The sequence below is a fragment of the Triturus cristatus genome, chromosome 12 (genome assembly GCF_964204655.1).
Source record: "Triturus cristatus chromosome 12, aTriCri1.1, whole genome shotgun sequence".
In the NCBI taxonomy this organism is placed as follows: Eukaryota; Metazoa; Chordata; class Amphibia; order Caudata; family Salamandridae; genus Triturus; species Triturus cristatus.
In genome coordinates, this window is record NC_140595.1 from 771739271 (window position 1) to 771760744 (window position 21474).

The 21474-nt window shown below is 46.0% G+C and overlaps 2 protein-coding genes across 2 annotated transcripts in view; one reads left to right on the forward strand and one right to left on the reverse strand.

The window, feature by feature from the left end:
• Positions 1 to 20423, reverse strand: part of CYB5D1 (cytochrome b5 domain containing 1) — a 38473-nt gene extending 18050 nt beyond the window's left edge. The window contains exons 1-3 of the mRNA XM_085639157.1: positions 19417 to 20423; positions 15025 to 15101; positions 2797 to 3015 (exon numbers count right to left, since the gene is read on the reverse strand). Coding sequence (XP_085495283.1) covers positions 2797 to 3015; positions 15025 to 15101; positions 19417 to 20329 — 1209 coding nt within the window. The 5' untranslated portion in view covers positions 20330 to 20423. The remainder of the gene's footprint in view (positions 1 to 2796; positions 3016 to 15024; positions 15102 to 19416) is intronic.
• A 158-nt stretch (positions 20424 to 20581) lies between these two features.
• The window catches only part of NAA38 (N-alpha-acetyltransferase 38, NatC auxiliary subunit), a 33831-nt gene continuing 32938 nt past the window's right edge, over positions 20582 to 21474 (forward strand). The window contains exon 1 of the mRNA XM_085639159.1: positions 20582 to 20738. Coding sequence (XP_085495285.1) covers positions 20679 to 20738 — 60 coding nt within the window. The 5' untranslated portion in view covers positions 20582 to 20678. The remainder of the gene's footprint in view (positions 20739 to 21474) is intronic.

Genomic DNA, 21474 nt, shown 5'->3' on the forward strand with positions numbered 1-21474 from the left:
GAATGGGTATTACTTATTTCACTTCGCCTTGTTGGTAAATTAGAACTCACCATCCTCCCCAAGTCAGTGGTCCCCCCTATATTTTTGTGTCAATCATTATCCTCCATTTGGGTCAAACACTGGAATCTATTATATAGTGGTAAAGGAGATCGCACTGGACGGGTTACCGATATTATGGGCAACCAGGTGTTACTGGGATGGTAGGCCGTGTGGTCAGTGACAGAGTTATTTGCCAACGAATGTCTATAAAAATAGGCAAGTGGCAATAAAGTTGTATTAAATTCCCAGCAAGAAGGTTGAGGGGCCCTAAGCAAAGTTTTATGAGCCCAGAAGGGTGACCTAAAATTAACTATGATGCAGTCCCCATCAAATGTTTTCGTTGTAGGACCTATCCAACCCACTCTTTGTGTAAGTATAATCTGATCAGCGCCTAATGTTGAAAAGCCACAATCAAGGGTTTTATTTTTGAGGGTTTCATTAGTTTCAAATTGCCCTTCCCGTAATCTGGGAACATTACAAAGGACTGTGACATATGCTCCACATTCTGGTGGTAGATTTATTACTGGTGGTACGGTGTTACCTTTAAAATCTTCTAAGTGACGTAAGCCCTTGTTCTGGTCTGTTGTTTGGTCCCCTTGTTTCCCATTACCTTCCGTTAAAGTAACGCCATTTTCCATCAATGCTTTATCCCTTTCTCCACATCTTCCACCATCAATACGACGACTAATATTATTACTGATGATATTGGGTAAGTTATTTGGAGCTATTCGTTGTGTAACTGTTCCCCTTGACTTATCCTTCACACCCTCAGTCGTATATGGGACAGATTCAGGCACAACCTTATTTAGAGTGGATACAGATGGGGGGGCGACTGTTAAGGCTTGAGTAGTCTTAGTTAGGCAGGGAATTTGTATTATATGTTGTTCAATTAGACCTACCCTAGCTTCAATAACATTAATTTTCTCACAAATTGGCCCTAAGAGTGTTGATAACAGCGTCTCCATTCTTTCCCAAAAACCCTCGTCGCTAACCTCGATCTTCTTTTCATTAAGCTGAACATCTATAACACTTGACTGGCCTTCGCATTGTTCCCCCTTTCGGTCCAACAAATTCAATGCCATTTTATCATGTGTTCGGCTGCCTTTACCCCTATGTTTATGTACAGGCTGCTCCTTATTGGTGTAATTTTGTTTACTTTTGGCTTTTTGCCCTCTAGTTCTTACAGACGAGCTTTCAGCATTTATTCTGTCCGAACATACAATGTTAGTCAACAATTGAGTATTATTACCCTCAAGATCCGTTGGATCATTATTAGGAGGGAGTTCTACACTTAAATCCTGCGCCTGCAATACAGGTGTAGTAGAAAGTCTGCTTGCCAAAGGGGACAAATCCGAGTGCAAGATGTGGTGATTAGTAAGTATCTCATGATTTTAATCTGCCCCTGGAAGTCCGGCGTATGATGTCATTAGCATAGAATCAAAGGAATTGGCCATTACTGTAGATGAATTAACAGGCAGTAAAGGTGGGGCAGAGCCAATAGGAAGTGAGAGGCGTCTTTCTGTATTCTCTATTGCTGTGGCAACTACCCCAATAGTCTTTTGTAGCATCCTGTCTATGGCAGTTAAACTTGGAAGAGGGTTATTAGTAGATTTGTTCTGCCTGGTGTTAGGACGGGATTGTTCAGGGGCATTTTTCCCCATTTCTAATAACTACACCAACAATATCAGTAACAGTAACTAATATATATAGGATAATACTAACAACACATCCACACCGATCATTAACTAATTCCGTAACGAGTATGTTTAAACAACCAAACCCAAAGTCACTTCAGCGTACTTTACAAGGGTTGGCTGGTTACCGTTGGGTCTTATCTCCACACCGGGCCCACGTACCACATTCAGCCAAGGGGGGAGGCCAAGCCCAGCCTCTACCAGCCCCGGACGGCCACAGACGTCCCGCCCTTTGCCCAGGCTTAGCCCGGCGCTGCCCGCGCGCTGTCCCGCGACGCGGGGGCCGTGCTGCAATTTAAAGCGCCTCCTGGCGCGTGTAATTCACCGCCGGCTTCCGGCGCACTGGAGCCTGGGGATTGAAGTCCCCCTCCACACGGCGGCCGCAATGTTGAAGGATGCGGCGGCGGGAGAGAGACAGGATGGGCACAAGGAAGCGCAGGTAAGTGCAGGTCCCACTTAGATTAGCCACGGACTGGTTATGGCGCCTGGTTATCTGTTCAACTCATAGGACTCTGAGGCTGAGGCATCCTCTCTATGACCACCTGTTTATTCATACCTTTAGCTATCATCACAAATGCTTTGGGTGGCAAACAGCTGTGTCGAGCAAGAAGAGATGGCTAAAGTAAGCTTCTGATCATTTCATTTTCATATGAAGTAGAGTCTTTTAACCATGACAGGGAATACATTTGCTCTAGCCTCTTCTGAGAATGTGTGGCATTCCTCCTGATCATAGGAACTTGCACAGGTTGTGATTCCGGTCACCATATCATCCCACAAATTAAAGTTAGGCCACCAAATAATTCAACTCAGCATCTGATACCATTAGGCCGCCTCCGTTATACAGATGTTTTAATATATGTAGAGCTACTCTCCACTCAGCTGTCATCCCAGAGCAGCTTCATCAACAGCTGATTCAGGGACTTAGAGAATAAGGCCCTAAAGTAATGTGAGATGATTGAAAGTAAATGCACTTGATCCACGTACCCTTTGCGATTTAGGATTAACTTTCTTTCATAAACACTTACTCTGCATCACAAAACTATTGCTGCACCTCAGAACTTACCTCCAACACTTGCTCCTGTGACGTGAGTGTATTGATGACCCGGATGAACCTCGTCTTGGTGGACAAGATTCCCACCTCGTATGAGCTGTCCTTCCACCAAGGCCTGCCAAAGCCGTTGTCCCAGTCTGTGCGGGGCAGGGAAGGCGGGATGTGGATGAAACGGCCTTGAGGTGTGTAGTACTTCAAGCACCCCGTCATGGGGTCAATATGAGTCTTGATCTGTAATACAGGGAGATATGTTAGCAAAACCTCAGCTGTTGACGTGTGACTGTGGAAATCCAAATGACATTGCCATAAGAGGCAAACATTTACCGTTGCAGATAGTTAAATGTTTTATCATAGTCAAAATTCTAAAATTAACTGACAAAGTTCAACTGTTCAGTCCTCACTATGCTAATAGGTTACCCCTTCCACCCAGCAGTATGCCCGCGTCCCTCAGGGTATTCCAAACCACCTATTATGCATGCTAAATGTTTCTCTTTCAGCAGCCACTCAGATGTCTCTGGTCTGCGGTACCAATTCTGGTCCTGTGGATCCGAAAGGGAATGTGAAGAAAATGCTCCTTCATTCAGTGACATTTTTATTTTCAATAGCCAGACTCACAAATTATTTGTGAGACCCAAATGGCAGAGACATACAAAAGTGTTAACATTTTAAAGCCTGCTCTGCAACTTTTTAAAACTCTAATACCTCAAATACAACTGAACAGATTTACATCAAACAATGTTATGTACAGATCTAGGGTGGATCAGTAAATTAAAAAAAAGAATTGGAGTAATTTGCTACATGTACCTCCCAAAAATATTTTTAAAAAGGAACTTGGGTGGAGTGGGGGTGAGTAATGGCGAATGAGCAGGGAAAGGGAAAACAGCATGTGAGGGAGAGCAACACGGGGAGCACAGGGAGAAACACATGGGGGAGAAAGCAACATGGATGGTTGGAGGATGAAGAGAGAGAGCTTGCAGCACAAGGGAGAGAGCTACATGGAGCCTTGGGGACAGATATTTCGCATTTGGGAGAAGCACACAAGATAGAAAACTGGAAAACCCACGCAGTTTTATGTCGTTCTTGGCAAAAAATAAAAACAGATAGTTCCATAAAAGTGAGTAATGGAAGGATACAAGTCAGATAAACAAAAGTATGGTGGTAAAGAAGCTTTGTTCCAGGACAGGGACAAACACAAGCTGGGCATGGAACCATTAAGTGCTACCCACTGTAAATTCTTGGCAAGGCCACAATTTATATTTCGGAACCAGACACTTTGCGCTGTCTGGTAAAAAGACCTAAAAATGACATATAGCTACATCAGTCAAATTCTTTTGGGCACAGGGCTAATTCGTGTTTGTCTGAAAACACACAATACCTAGAGTCAATAACTATGTTGCAGCTTGTGATTATTTTAATTGTCGAATGACCAAGCATGACTTTATAAATGGGAAAGCTAATGAACTTTAAAATGATATGAAGGAATGCTAGGCTTTTTGAAATGTGCCACAGAGTCTGAGATTAGGAGTAGTGGTTGTTTGTATGACTCTGAGTTTGGGGTTACTCATAAACCATCAAGATTATGCCATTGAATTTATTTTTTTTTTGGTAAAATTTTTATTAGAAACCGTTGGTACACAATAAAATACAGACAAGGGCCTACAACCACCAGGGCCGGCCGCTATGGAGCCCGAGGGCCCGCAGTGCAGCACCACACATTCAACTGAACCAGAGGCAAAGCTCCCGGCAGTTCGTAAGCACATGTAACAGGCCGCGGCCATAGGCCAGTAGCAATCGGAATAAAATGCCATTGAATTTTAATCTTTCTGGCAAAGTGGCTAGCTGCAGTATATGGGTTCATGGTAGGAAAGCGCTTAAGGAAACCAACTAACCTCAGACAAATCTGAAAACTTGACACCTGGAGGAGTCGAGAGTGGTGTGGCTTAAGTGAAGCCCACCACATTTTTTCCCCCCGGAATGCCCTGCAAATATCAAACTTTGGCTAAAATTACAGATTCATTTTCCTCACACTTGTGAGAAGGAAAGTTCTGGAATCTGTGTGGATTTACAAGGATCCTACGAGCCAGCATTCCTTCACTTCCCTTGATATACCAGTACCCCACTAATGTTTCTGAGCCAATTGCCCATTGCTGGAAAATGCAACATGGCGGCATCAAGAATTTTCCTTGGAATTTCAGTGTTTCTGGCTAAGTAGGTAGCTGCGTATTTGTCCTCAATGCCCGCCGGCACCTAGAAATACCTTACAGCCCCAGACATTTCTGAGAAAAGACACCTGGGGAAGTCCATGTTGTTGTGTCTTACATGGATCCACCAGTTTTTCTTACCTAGAAGGCCCTGCAAACATCAAACTCTGGCTAAAATTATAGCTTTTCCTCACATTTCTCAAAGGAAAAGTTTCTGAATATTCAGGAATTCACTAATGTTTTGCCATCCAGCATTCACGCATTTCATCCCAAAAAAATAGGACCCAGTTGTGTTGGTGGACCTATTGGCTGCAACAGGAACCAGTCAAAGCACCTTTAGGTGGTTAAAGTTTTGGTCCGATTTGACGTGTGTTAGGTACACCCACACTTAGGAGGCTGTATTTAAATTGGGGTGAGTGTTGCAACACAGGGTGGTAAGACTTTGGCCTTTGGCTGAAAGAGCCAGAGTTTTCTGTTGCATACATTTAGAGAAAATTGTGTTTTTGAGCTTTACTTTGACTTTCACAGGACTTTCTCTGTAAGGAAATGTGTTAGGATTAATGATAGCCAAAACACTCTGGATTCCCATGGCTTGCTAGAGTTAAAAAATGCCCATTGTTGGCAGGGTCCCCTGGTTGTCTTTTGAACCATAGCCTGAATACTGCAGCCATTCTCCAGGGTAAGTGAGAGGAAACTGGGATTGTCTGTGGCTTAGGTTTGATGTATAGACTAGCACAGAGGGAGTAAACCTCCACCATTCTGCCTCTCCTGGGGCAGACATACAGTCTAGTATGCCAAGGTGGACCCGATGCCAAAATGTTCCAGTGCCACACCAAATTATTTTTCTTACTTTTCCCCCCTGGTAGTATGGTAGACTTTCAGCTCCCCTAGGTGGGCAGATTGGGGCATTTATTCTCTATCTACCCACCCCAGGGCAGTGCAGGGAGGAGACCGAAAGCCCACCAGAACATCGGGGAAAACGTGAGAAACAGAATGGGCTGCCGGGCTTGCCACTCCTAACACTTAGTTCCTTCACCTCCTATCTTCCTGGCACAGGAGGCAGAAAGTGCACAAGACACCGGGCGTTGGTGCAAGCACCAAAAAGGAACAGAGTGGAGCATTGGCCCATCTGACATTAGGTCCTACCCTGTGGCACCAGATAGTCGTTTGGCCACATATGGAAGACAGAATGGGGGGGGGGGGTTACCCCATACCTGCAATCAGGGCATACCAAGCACACTTATGGTGTCACAAAAACGGGAACTCTTAAATTAATCTCAGCCACTTACAATGGACTGGAATGCGGAAAGAGTAATAACCAGTGGCAGAGATTAATTCAAGCATTCTGTGCATCACTTTTTTAAATTCTTCATAATACATCACACGCCCAAAGGCAAAGTGCCCAGAGGGTGCAAGGAATGGGCACAAATAACAATTGCGATCCCTGGCTACTTTCTGTTATATAGCCCCCTCATGCCTACTGTGCTCTCTACCGCCACCCGCAGATGGCAGATTGGGGGTAAATCTCCCAAATCTAACCACCAGAGGGAGGCATGAAGATTGTTGAGACTTCAGAGATGCAGGTGCAACCTGATACTAGGATGGGCTGGCCACGCCACATTTTTTTTATATAGAAAATGTATCCATGTACCCTTTTCAACATTTAAAAGACACCACATGCCAACATCTTCTGATCCCATGGCATCAACATCATCTCCTATGCCAATGACACCCAGGTCATCCTCTCCCTGACACACAACACTAACAGCACCAGAACCAACTTCACCAACTGTATGACAAAGGTAGGAGAATAGAAGAGAACCAACTACCTGAAACTTAGCTCTGACTAGACAGAAGTACTGCACGTTGGCAACAAGATCTACCCATGTGATGCCACCTGGTGTCCAACTGAGCTCAGACCAACACCAACCAACCATCCATGCCAGAAACCTGATAATCACCCTTGACAGCAAGCTCAATATGACGGCACAAGACAATGCAGTAAGCAATGCCTTCTTCCACATCCTAAGCATGCTATGAAAGGTCTTGAAATAGCTGCCACAGAACACCAGATGACCAGTCACGCAAGCACTCATCACTAGCAGACTAGACTACGGCAGCACACTCTACAGCGGGGTGCCCAGGCAGCTCACACAGAGACTTCAGACCACCCAGAATGCAGCTGTAAGACGCATCCTCAAACTGTACCCCATCTCATCCCACCTCAGAGAGCTCCATTGACTCCCCATCCACAAACACGGCCTGTTCAACATCCTAACGCACACATACAAAGCCTTGTACAGCATCGGACCCGAATACCTGGATGGCCGAATACACTTCCACCAGCCAGCCAGACACCTACTCTCAAGCCTCACTCTCATTCGAACCCCTGTCTTTGCAAAAGTGCAGCAGGAGGATGTCAGTCTCCTACATTGCACCCTAAATTTGGGACGAACTCCCACATCACATCAGAGCCTCCTCCTTGCTTCTTGATTCTGTAAGAAACTCAAGACCTGGCTCTTCGAATAACTCAGCGGGGACAATACGCCTACACTACTGCTCAAGAGCCTGGGTGCTGATACCCTCAGGTGATTAGCGAGCTTTACAAATCAACATAACATAACATAGTGTATGGTGTGCTTTCTACACCTCACCTTGCTCCCTTGGTGAGGGCAGATTAGGGGTAAATCCTCCTATCCGCCCTACCGCAGGGAGAGAGAGCAGAAAGACTTTGTGTGCTTCAGGAGAGTGGGGGTATGGCCCTATATGAGGATGTATTGGTCCCAGTCATACTATCTCTATTTTAGTTTCACAAAACCGAAACGCTGGTGCCTAGTGTGCTTCTGGTAACCCCCAATTTGCTGCACCCAGGGGGGCACAAAGACTAGGTACTAGAGTTGGATGATGCTGCGCATCGTCAGGACAAGAGGACCCCACTCTTTTTTTTTTTTTTTAAATGAATCCCTAGTGGCTAGTATGCTTTCTGACCCTTTGGCCCCACCCCCGGGAGGGCATAAAGAGGGTAAATTTCCCAATCTTCCACTCCAAAAAAGAGAGGGGGGAGACTGCCTGTGTTGTAGAGAGGTGGGAGATAAAGACTGGTGTCTAGTGTATTTTTGTCATCCTGAAAAGGGCAGATTCGGGGTAAATGCCCAATATATCTTCCAAGGGGCAGAAAGACTATCTGTGCTTTAGGAGTGGGATCTGCCAGATGCCAGAATGGGCCGGCTACCACTATCATTCTTTCTTTTAAAAATAAACACCATGTTGCACTACATGTCACAGTAACAAAAATGCTAACACCAGAGGAAATTCCTCAATTTAGTGGAAGGATGGTAGGTTAATTCCCCCTCACTAGTGTGGATGAGTTGAGCTTCTTGTCCCATAAACAACAGGCGTTAACAGCCTACAAAAGGCTATATTGGTCAATTTTCACCTATTTACTGAAACGTGGCTCTTCAATTGACAAGGAATACCACTCCTCTGGCCTCCCTCACAGCAGAGTGTTCGCAGCCCTTTGTAAGGATCAATTTAACACGCTGTCGTCGACTGCTGTTGCTACCCAGGGACGGACTGGCCTATACGGCAACCAAGCAGTGCCTGATGGGCTGGTCTGACCTGCCAGTGTATGGAACATTTTTTCAGCAGCTTATGGCCCTGTTATATTGACAAGGGGTCAGTCTCCCATACCTTGCAAAATACTCCTACAGAGGTTTTTACAAGTTCAAAACTGGCCTGATTTGCAAATGTGGGCCACTTTTTACTAATCTGCTTTGCTACTGGGTGCCACTTTTATTTTAGTGCAGGGCCTATTTTTTGTCCCAACCCAACATTTCTGCTCCACTGCACTGCCAGTGGCTTTGCTCATCCAGTCTGCCCATCGTCACAAGCCTTGATTCTGTGGCAACAGAGCAAGAAGTTAAATGCACAAAGAAGGGCCTGAGGTGGTTTAAAGACCTGCAGGGGACAGCTCCCCTCTATCACAATTCCAAAACACTGGATAGACCCCTGGGTCTGATATGAGGAAGAGTGCTGGAGTATCCCATTCACAGGATGGTTTCCCTCACCCACCCGAAGGTGGCATGCTTCATCAAGGGGCAACCTCCTCACATTACGAACCTGGTCATATTGCAGGCTACAACCCCCTCTCGGAAAGGGAGGAGCCCAGGCATGTTCTTCGGTGTCAGGAAAGAGGTATCCTAAAACCTATAGAAGAGCAAGAAGCACAAATCGAAACCGAATTGTAATAGGTAAACACTCTTGCAGAGTCCTTGTTTGAAGTGCTCAGTGTTAGATGCCATTTTCCCTAAAGCGTGTTGAGTCTAAGCATGACCCGGGGATTTGCTTTGAAACAGTCAATGATTTGGAAAGAAAGAAATCCCTTGGTTTGTTTATATTTCTTATAACCCCAGCACTAGGGCCACTTCAACCTGTACATGCATATCATATCTTGCATACATTTTGAATAATGTTTACACCAGACGTGTGTCTTTGTTTCTTGTGGGAAATCTTGGCCGGAGTTTTATTTTACATGTATAATACACTTTGCATCATGCCTTCCTAACTCACAGTACCCGGTCATGAGTCAATATGACAGGGGCATAAATCAGAATTACAGTGTCATAAATCATTTCTGACAAGACCATAAATCATACGTGTGACATGCCATAAATCAACACTAATGGCGGGCCATAAATCCTTTTTTACAGGGTATCATAAGTGTGGCAGGTCATAAATCCCAAACAGATGACAGGTCATAAATCATTTATGACATGTGCTGCCCTTACTTCCAGAAAGTAGTTTGTGCAGGGTCAGCGCGGCGTTTATAACCATGTCCCCTTCAGTTGGCAGTGGCATCCCCTCATTGGGGGGTTTAAACGCGTTGTCCTCCATTGGCCCAGTTTTTTTTTTTACACCAACGTGCTCGTGCATTTTTAGCCTGGGGGGGCAGGAACAACCGCCCCCCCCCCCCCCTTTGTTGTTGGGCGTGCTGCAGCGGCCCAAACCAGCTTTGTTGGCGGCTGTTATGGCGCTGGCCCATAAGGCCCCTTTCGAAGGCGGCTTGTGCCAGACCAGCTGCCTAGTGTTTGTGATGAGAACCGCTCTGAAATTATGCCAGGTCAGTTACTAAGATTTCTTTAATGTTTTTATGCTTTCTTGCAGAAGACAATTTCAAACACCATTTCTCACTTTCATGTGAACGCTGATAGTGTTCTAGGGGCTTTGTGCAGATTAACATGGGGAGAGGTCAGTGCTCCGAGGCGTTTGACACTACCATCTGATTGGGTCTGTGGCACTAACATCTGATTGGGTCTGCACTGTAGCAGTGGAATCTGCTCTAACTCAACCAGCAATTCCTCCGGTCTAGGTTGTGGCAGGGTGTTCTGAGTGGCCTGCATAATTCAACTCATTCCACCCTTTACACCTTGTAAGTGAAGCTCTGATTGCAAATCTTGTTGTACCTCATAAGCATTAGCAGGCACCTTTGATCCCTCTTAATAAAAGGTGCTTTATGGTATGCTGCATGTAGGTCTATAGATGCTGTCTAGTTTATCAAAGCTACAAGACACCCTCCTACCTGTTCATTTTATGTGTATCACTGCACAATCTTCCGCATTATAAAGATGTGCAGCATGTGCCCCAGTGTCAAGTTGTACCACTGTGTGAGGCCATACGATTATGGGGGAGATATGATGGCATTTCATCAACTTCACAGCTCCTCTGAAATATGGCAGTTCCTTCCCATCTAAATAGGTAGTTACAGAATCAGTCCCATCTGGATTACTCACGCAGTGTTCCCTAACTCTCTCCAATTCTCATCCTGCAAGAGGTTCTCCTATAGACGTCATTACAACATTCAACAACACCATGGGGAGAGATACTGCAAAGCTTAACGTACCTATCTCAAGGACTCATCCAAACACATCAGCCATCTTTGAGACCCAGCACCACTATTCTTCTGCACCCGGGCCAGTGGTGGCTACCGCCAGCCCAGCAGGGGCAATCCACCTGCCATCCTCATAGGCCCCCTAGTGTCTACTGCACGGTAATGTCACTCCAATTCTCCATCTTCAAAGGTACCTCCTGAAAAGGAGGGTAAGAAAACTCATGCAGTTTCTAACAAGTTCTATGGCAGCAACTGCCATGAAGATGGAGAGTGTGAATGCCCTACTCTGCATTATGATAAATCCCTGTGGGAGACTCTCCATCGCTTTGAGAACAAGCATTTGCAATGCAACAGGTCTCGCATTTAGGCGAGTTTGAGCTATTGACATTGTAAATAACAATTCCTTTTATTTTTGTTTTTAAAACATAAATAAAAGGCATTGTCATTTACATAATGCCAATAGCTTAAACTTGTGTAAATGCGCGACCTATTGCATTGCAAATGAGTGTTCATGTGGGTGTTGCTTATTAAAAATATTTAATAAGCAATAATGAATACAATGAAATCAACATACAGAGAGAGAACACAAGTAATCAGCTATCGATAGAGACCGCCCCACCCCATGGAATGCTACTCTGTTTAAGGGGAGCCCTTCCTGCTCCCAGAAAACGTCCTTTGTGAAACATTAGACGGACACCGCATCTAACCTGCTGTGGGATATCTCAAGCTCGAGCTCTCATGGAGGCCCAAGGAGGAGCTACCTGCCCGTCAATCAAACAACGAATGGGAGGAGTTTTACCAGCTGCACCCACAGAGTTAGCGTCGGCTCACCGCAATACGTATGTGGTGCGGCTGCAAAGTCAGCCATCTTTATTCAGACTGGTGTGTGACTGCTTTAAATCAACGCACACCAAGCAACGCATTTGCTCAGTCCCCACGAAGCATTTTGCAATAGTGCTTTGGAAAAGTCCATTCAACATTTATTTCAACCCCGTTGTCCTAAACTGAAAGAAGGGTGATACAAATGACGGTTAAGGAGGTGAATAGATGAAGATGGGGAAATAGATGAAATTATAGTTGATATGAGAAGACAGGAGATATGAAAAAAATAAAGGACAAGCTCGGCCCCACTGTGTTTCCCGATTAGGTCTCTGTTATTCTGCCGCCAGCCTCTCGCCCCTACTTTGCCAATGCGGCCTCTCCCCACTGGTTATTTTGACATGAAGTAATGGCGACACGTTGGACAGCCCCGGGGACGCCCGAGGGAGAAGGTGACAGGAGGATGATGCGCCACCTGGGGTCCGAGGAAGAGGTAAGAGAGCGCCCGAGGCGCATTTTAAACAAGCTGTCAGTATTGTGAAAAAATATAGTGCGTCCGGACTAATGAAGTAGACTGTGTAACGCCGCCAACAAAAGATCCAGTCCGGAAGGGCCGTCCCAGAAGGAGACAGGGCGGTAACAAGGAGGAAATAAGAAGCCTCATTTACAATCAAAAGCCAGCGTTTAGCATGAACGATGATGCAAGCCAATGGGAAGAAGGGGCGGGGCTTCCACTCCACTTCTGAAACCTACCCTACTACTATATGCTTCGCAGAGCGAGCAGCGCATGCGCGCTGCAACGCTAGGTGAGACCTAAAAAAAGACCTCATGAAGACAGATAGGATTTCCCAGATGTATTACAAAAAAGGATGACAGAGTCCAATCAGGTGATAAGTTCTACTGCTGAGTAAACGGCCCATGGTTATAGTCATGGTCTGGTAATGCATTGGTCTTTTTGGTTCTGATAATTGCTTGCAAACACAGGAAGGATTTTAAACCTGCTATTCTCTGAAACCACTCTGCTTGGGGCCCATAAAGATGTCGAAATCTGAAGCATGAGGGCAAAGTTTGAAAACTATCTCTCCATCTAAGACGCCTTTGTACCAATGAGACTCATCCATTTGTAATTAGCACCTTTGTGATCAAAAAGTAAGTGAAACTGAGGTTTTCCCGGTTTACTTTAAGGGTTCGAAGGGAAGTATAATGTAAGAATACTGTTTAGCCTAAATGTATACCCGACTACATCAGGGGGTTAGGATGTGTTCTTGAGATCTTAAAGATGCATATTTCCACATCTGCAAAATACATAAACATCACAGATTTCTAACATGTATGGGTGGCCATGTGCACTATCAGTATAAAGTCCTTACTTTTTTCCTTAAGTTAGCATCCCAAACTTTTTCAAAGTGCATGGCTGTGGTTGTGGCACATCTCAGAAAAATTTGAGTTTTTACCCCAAAAAAATCTTTCCTAGATGTCTTGTGTTATTGTTTTCATGAAATTGTGACTTTATAAAGAAATATTATTTTAATATCATTTTTTTAAAAATACATTAAAGAAATAAACTATAGAAAAGTTATTCACTGAAATGAAAATGCCCAATGTCATCAATAATGTCATTTCAGATGTCATCAGTGATATTATCAAAGATGTTATAGAAGGTGTCATGTATTATGTTAGGTCGTAAGCACTGCATGGCGAGGGCGCAAATTATTGTTACTTGAAAAAAGCTATAGCTGGTGAATTTCAGTTTTGTTTCTAGTTTAAAATTTTAAGTTTAAACTGACAGTGTCACCTGACTATAAGGACACTTTAACCTTTGTTTTTTCAGTGGATTTAAGAGGGTTTTTTAAATGCTACGTAGGGTATTATTATCATACCTAAATGCAACGTCACTTTAGCCTTTTTTAATAGCCATGCATGGCGTGAGGAAGGCCGCGGGGTCTGGCTGTGCACACAACCCCCCTGTGGGTAGCATGCCCCTCGTGGCACAGCCTTAGGCTGTGCACAGCATGGAGTTGACCGCAGGGCCAGACCCTGCACCAAACCCTCAGAGGGAAGCCAATGCCCCACCACGCATGGGCTTTGGCATGGGTTAGCTGCAGGGCCAAACGCCCATACGCCACCAAACAATCACAGACAGTTACGCTCCAACCTGGTCTTTTTTTAATGATTTTACTCTCCCACTGGGCTTTTGTGGGAGCCGCCACAGCCCCTGAATCCTATGGTACTGGAGAGTGAGATCCTGCTGACTCCTGCAGAATCTGTGCAATCCAAAAAAATGTTTTTTTTTTTTTTTTTATAATTCTGGCCCCGGGTCGGGGGTCTTCTGGGATCCCACCACAAGGTTCAGGTGGTCAGGGTACTCCTACCCTGCCCCTTATACTTTTTGTTTTGGGGTTCCAGGACATGGGAAACGAGTCAAAGTGTCTGGAAATGGTGGCTGCAACATTTTCCATAAGTTATGTCCAGCCAATCAGAGCCCAAGTTCCCCCCAAAACTCATGGGAGCTTCTCACTTCTGCAAGAGCAAAACAGCCAATGGGAAAGAAAGCCCTCTCAGCTAATCAGACTGCTCTATTATTTAAAGTTGCAAGACTCTCACAAGAGCCTGCGGACACAACCGTCCAGTTATACATACATATTGAACCTTCATTTCTCAAAAAGTACTGAGCATATTCACGCCAAATCACAGAAAGCATGTTTTCCGTTTAAAGATCTAGCTTTTGCCAAATTTGGTAAAATTATGTTCAGCCGTTTGGGTTTTAGCGCTGTTCAAAAATCCCTATGGAAATTGAATGGGGACATGGCATTTTTGGATCCCCTCCCCCTTTTTTCCTGGCCCCTGCTTGACAGATTACTCTGAAACTTTCAAGGAAGGAGCTGAGGTTAATGAACATTTTTTGGGAAAGGTTCATGAAGATTTGTCAAAAGGCGCTAAAGTTGTTAGCAAACCATAAAAATTAAGTCTATGGTAACTAGGTGCCAACTATAAATACAAAGTGGCGTCCGCCACTGTGTAATAAAGATTGTTTTAGGTCTATTTTAGGTTTGAGTACACACAGCACAGTAGTGTTAAGTTAGATTTGAGATAATAACCTTCCTATATAACACAATTGCTAATGAACTTTACAAAGAGAAGCTTACTTTGTTTGGTGCTAAACATTCCTGCTGCCAAAGCACAGAAGAGACCGCATTACCAAGTAGACCTTTCGACTGAGGAATACCTGGACTGGGATAACTGGAGTTTGCATCAAAACCAGTAGTGGCTTTGTGCTGGTGAACTGTATGGTGCCATCAAGCTCACACTAATACATCCTATAAATGTACTCACGTCTTTGGTCTTTGGATTAAACCAGTGGCTGATGTCCTTCCCAGCTGCCTCAATGATAGGCTTCAGTAACACATTCCCTGAAATTCACAAAAGAGGGTCTTTATTTGTACGATTGTGGATTGACAGCAGACAGGGTTGTGATTTTTTTTTTTACATCTGTGGATTAACAGCAGACAGGGGAGTGCACCTCCCATCATTTTAATTTTGAGTTGTGAAGATCATCCACTTCTTCAAGTTTCCTCATGAGCTCCAAGAATACAGATCCTTGAGTGCCCAGCAAAGTCCATGAACACAACACGACACCGCTAGATGCAGTTCAGGACATTGAATATTATTGCGTCTTTAGCTGCATGTCTGTGTATTTGTGTTACTCTCACTTTCCTTCAAATTCACAAGTATTATGGCCACTTAGGTGCCTGTGTGTATATTCGAATAAACCGGAGTTTACCTTTTGTGTATGCCAATCCTTGGGTGTTTGTCATCGGTACATTTGGAGACCTGGTGTATTGATAATACTTACATTAATACAACGTGTGTGTTTATTCTGTGTATATTCACATCCCCTACTTGTTTATTCTCCATGCATTTATATCTTATTGTGTCGATCTATTCTACATTTAAATTCAGAGGTGTTTAACATGTATTATTTTGTACTGTAACATTTATACAATGCTTACTATCCCTATGTGGGGCACTAAAGCACTTACCTACACAGGTATCATGCTACATCGTGTAGGGTATGTAGTTAGAAAGGTATTATTTTATATTGAACCTATGTGGTAAGTGTTCCCATGTTATGAGTGATGCCCACTGATTTATCATGTTAACGGAGGAGCGTTTAGCACCATAACGGATAAAGAAGTGTGAGCGATGGATGTGGAGTTTTTGATTTTCAGTAAGCTGGAAGCTTTGAACAGCTATACATGCCCCTTTGAGAGTTCTTATGATCATAGCTCTCAAAGCTGGTTACTGAACTGGGATGTCAATTCTGAGATTTCTAGTTTAAAGTTTATGATCCTGGGCAGGCATAGGTTGGAAACATAGATCTGCTGGGATTGACTGTTACTGTGATCCCATATATGACTGGCATTGTGGGATGTCAAGAAGTGTTCATAGTATTGTCGGAGGGATGGCAGAAACAGAATCTAGGAGGCCTGATGGGGTTCTCAATTTTGGCTAGTTTATTGAACAGTACAACAATAGTACAGGTTTGCATCTTCTTTAGGTTTAAATCTGTTTATTTGAGAAAGACAAAATGCGTTAAACAATACAATGCCCATGCTGTGAGCCAAATAAGTGTGTAGAGCGATAAGGCATAGTATGAATAGGAAAAACAAAATACCAACTCCCCCCTGCCCCGCTTCTCCCCTCCCCACCTTATTTCGTGCCCCTCATCTCTACCACACCTCGCACCACAGGAGGGAAAGGCCAGGATTGTCGTGTGGTGTCTCACGTCGCTGGGGGCTGGGCTGGGTCCTGTGACAGCATGGGGAGTCGCAGTATGCGCTAATATCTGGGGCAGGGGAGCTCCTGAAAAATCAGAGCTCAGCAGTGCAATAAAAGGGCGCCACAAATCTGCAACGGAAGCCCCTTCTCCCTGGAGTGAAAGGGAAATGCGTTCCATGCCCAGCACGTACCACAACCTATGTAGCCACCCCTGGAGAGTGGGAGTCTGGTCTGTGCCCCAGTGAGACAATATATTCTGCAGGGCCACACCCTGGGCGATTCCCATCTGCCTGCCCCTGCGTGAATTAAGGGAAAATGTAAGCCTGAGGCCAAAGAGAACATATGCCGGGAAACATAGTATCTTAGTGTTAAAGTGCTTATCGACCTCATTAAGGATCTGTTCCCAGTATGACATAAGCATTGGACAGTCCCACAAGAAGTGGGTCAGTGTGCCCCCTGACCCGCACTGTCTCCAGCACCCCGGGGAGTGGCTGGGATCGCCCTTGTGCAGTCTGGGGGGTGAGATACCAATAGGTCACTATCTTGGTGGCAGTTTCTATGCTGAAGATGTGGCAAGCCGAGTGTCCAGCCCGATAAAAGATGTCCCCTCCATTCCTTCGGTGAGAATGTCCGCCCCAACTCTGCCTCCCAGTGCCTCGGGCCTGCGGATTTAGCCAGCTGTTCGGGAGGCCACAAGAGATGGTAAAGTTCTGTGAGACGTTTACTAGACTGTTTGGAGAGTAACCATTTCTCATAAGGAGTGCGCAATCTCTCTGCCCCTTGGCGCGTCGAGGGTTGCATCACCCAGTGATGTATCTGCTGGAAGTGATTTCGCTCAGTTTCCGGCAGGGCAAAGTCAGAGCGCAGGTCCTCAAAGGACAAGGGATCCTCCACATCGAAGTGGCCAATCGATCTGTGCCTTTCACCGTCCCAATGTTTGAAGGCTATCAGGTTGAGATGCAGGGTAAAGTTCGGATTGTTAGTTATGGGCATGATTGGCGACGGAAAAGTGGTAAGGCCGCTTCGTGTGGCTGTCGCGTCCCAGGCCTTCAGAGTTGCCCGCATGATGGGTGACCTGTAAAGCCCAGGAAGGGGGGGGGTTGAGTTTTATGAATAAAGGGGATCTTCCACAGGGACTGGCCCGCCAGGGCGCATTCCATGAATAGCCAGTGCTTTTCAGACTTGCTTTGGGACCACTCCAACAGAGCCTACAGCTGAGTGGCCTTGAAATAACGATCTAAGTTGGGGATCCCTAGGCCACCTTCCCCTGGGGGTCTATAACTCAAGTCCTTGCTCATTTTGGGTTTTTTAAACTGCCCAGACGAAAGAGAGGAACTCTTTTTGGAGTTGCTTCAAAGTTCCAGGAGGAGGCTCCACAGGCAGTGTTTGGAAAAGATATAGTATTTTCGGGAGCACATTCATTTTGATTGCTGCCACCCTGCTCAAACAAGAAAGGCCAAATGGTCACCAGCGACCTAGGTCCCAATGGGTCTGTGTCAAAAGATGGGTGTAGTTTAAAGTGATTGTGTCTTGGATGGAGTTCGCCAGCTTTATACCCAAGTACGGTATGGATTTCTGGTCCCATTGAATTGGACAGATCTGCCTAAGGGCGTCCGTGGTAGATGGCAGCAAAGAGTAACCCAGAGCCTGTGACTTGGCCACATTGACCTGGAAGGCAGCGGTGAACTTCTCTAGCTTTGTGAGCAAGGCTGGTACTGACGTCAAGGTGGCCTCAAGTGTGGCAATAACATCATCCGCGTATAAACTAATGGTGTGTCGTTCTCCCCCAAACCGGACCCCTGTGATCTGTTAGTTCTCCTGCATTCTCTGAGCCAAAGGCTCCATATACAGAGCAAATAACAACAGGGAGAGCGGGCAGCCCTATCTCGTTCCCTGTGCTATTCGGAAGGGTTCTGAGGTGAATCCGTTTAACCGTACTGTGGCTGAGGGGCTGCTGTAGGTACTTAAGACCTATTTGCGGAAACGATTCCCCACCCCAAACCAGTCCAGAGTGGCTTCCAGGAATGGCCAGTGCACCCTGTCGAATGCCTTTTCAGCATCGACAGACAGCATCACTCGCTCTACAGACTGTTGGTGTGCCTTGTCCAGGAGGTGAAGTAGCCTCAGTGTGTTGCTGCACTGTCTGGTTGCCACAAACCCGGCTTAGTCCGGTTCTATCAAGCCCGGCATCAATGGTCCCAATCTAGCAGCCAGGATTCCTGTAAATAACTTTAGATCGATGTTCAACAGGGATATTGGCTGGTGGGAAGCCCAGTACCGACTGTCCTTTACGGGCTTAGGGAGGACATCAACTGAGGCAAGGAGCATCGTGGGTGGGCTATCAGAGGTGGCTACAATCACATTAAAGAACTGGTGTATCTAGTTTAACTAGATGGATACTGGATGAGCAGCAGTCAGAAGGTCTCCAAGGACACCTCGTTAGGAATGAGAGCACGCCCTGATGATGTCCGTAGGGACGAAACGCAGTGAGTGGGCTGCGTTGACTGCTTTTGATGATAAGCATTGATTGAGTACAATTTTGGGGATTCATTGAGAAACACAAGACTCCCAAGTGATTATTTTTTTAATGGATTCATGATAATTAAGGAATGAACAGTATTAATCTTTGAATTTTGGAAAGACAAATCATGCATGGACTTTTACACACTCCTTTTCTTCTAAAATTGGAATTGATAACCCACATCATGTAAGGGAGGGTCAATTTTCTACAGGTGATGGAGTACAACTAAACAATCCCAGCAAAGTTGCTAAAAGAGATTCCAAGTTCCATGCACCTGTAAAAGTTCGAAGTGTGGGTAGAGGGGATGTTCTTTTGGAAGGGGAAGGGGGTGACTGGTGGATTAGGAGAAGTTTGATCATGTTGAGTGCTGAACAAACTAATTTGTCTGGCGACACTAGGAACAAAGAAACAGCCTCCTTCCTTACCGGAGTGCTGGGCTGCAAGCGGTGTCAGGTCGTACACCTTCCCCAGGTAGGACACCCAGAGGTCCTTGCTGATGTTGTGCATGGACACCTCTCTCGGGCTATAGAAGCGGGGTCGGTCCGTGGTCTCCACTGCACTGCCCCGCTTTTCCGGGGACCCCAACTCATGGGGCGTTTGGTAAGACACAGAGAGGTCCTTGCTGATGCTGTGCATGGACACCTCTGGCGGGCAGTAGTCGGGGGGTCGGCCCACGGTCTCCATTGCGCTCCCCCACTTTTCTGGGGACCCCAACTCATTCGGTGTGCTACCCTGCTTTTCCAGGGACCCCAACTCATTCGGCGTCAGGTCCTTGCTGATGCTGTGCAAGGACATCTCTCTCGGGCTATTGACAGGGGGTCGGTCCGTTGTCTCCATTGCGCTCCCCCGCTGTTCCAGGGACCCCAACTCATTCGGTGTCAGGTCCTTGCTGATGCTGTGCATAGACACCTCTCTCGGGCTAAACGTGGTCTCCATTGCGCTCCCCCGCTTTTCCAGGGACCCCAACTCATGATGTGTCTGGTAAGACCCCGAGAGGTTCCTGCTGATGTTCTGCATGGACACCTCTCTCGGGCTATAGGCGGGCGGTCGGTCCGTGGTCACCACTGCGCTGCCCCGATGTACCTGCGACTCCAACTCATTCTGGGTCTGGTAAGACCCCGAGAGGTCCTTGCTGATGCTGTGCAAGGACACCTCTCTCGGGCTATAGTCAGGGGGTTGGTCCGTGGTCTCCATTGCGCTCCCCCGCTTTTCCGGGGACCCCAACTCATTTGGCGTCAGGTCCTTGCTAATGTTGTGCATGGACACCTCTCTCGGGTCCGTTGTCTCCATTCCGCTGCCCCGCTTTACCGGCAGCCCCAACTCATTCGGCGTCTCCATCACCCTGACAACGACAGACCCAGCCCCTTGCCGTAGGTATAGAAACAGGACTCTTCAACACTCCAAATTCAACACCCAACAAATCTCGCGAGATCAGTTCGGCCGCCGGGATGCGCATTCCGCTGCTTCTGGGGTAAGGTAATGTCCCCAACCAGAAGTTAGCACTCTAGTTCTGACAGCGCATGATCGTCCTTCCTCTCTTTCTTAACACCGAGCACAGCTAGCTGTAGCAGGCCTCCAGGTGGGACGTTTTCCATACAGCAGTGGACTACATATCCCAGCGCCCTCGCTCATCTCGCGAGATTTGAATTGGTTGCGAACCTTGGACCTACTGAGTCTGCTTATAACAATGGCCGAGGTCTCCCTGGAGGAAAACGGATGCAGCGGGCAAGGTAGTCCGGTGCCGGAGGTACGGCCGGGGATACGAGTGCGAGATGTGGGGATCTTCATGTTGTATAAAGGAGTGGTTTATGTCGGAGGATATTAGAGTCCCCACTCTGGAGAAGCAATTAAGGTATCCCGGTGAACAGTCGTGATCTGTAACTGAGAAACAGAAGGCATGACAACTGCTATCCGTCCCTGTTTCTTGGTTATGGAAAAGTAACGTTTCCAAGCTAGAGAGAAGGAACACTTTGATTTTGTTAAAAAAGCATGGGTGGGATTTATACATTAGCTTTCCTCACTTTATTATCTCCGCAGCAGTTACCAAATTGACTTCTCTGAATAGCAACTCACACTTTCCACGAAAAAAGGGAAAAAACAGGCCTCCAATTGTCAAACTCCTTCCACTATTCGCCTTCATAAAGTCGTGTCCTCCTTCACGCGAAGTGTTCTTCACATGTGGAGCATCAGTCAAACTCCTCATCAACATATTGTGCTCTGCGCTTGTGAGGAGTTAGGGTAAACAGTGTTATCCTGTTTTTTGCCATTATTACAGTGCAGTAGCACCCCATCAAAGAAACTTGCATATCACAAAATAATAGTTGTTCCTGAGCCTGAAATCCATGAATTCTTTGCCTGGTTTATGACATGTAGATCTTTCAGGGTGGGAATGATCATTATCAAAGTGAACTTTGGGTGGGCTAATCATCACCTCCGTGTCCTTAATAGAATCATAACTTACCTTCTCAGTAGCTATTAAAGTT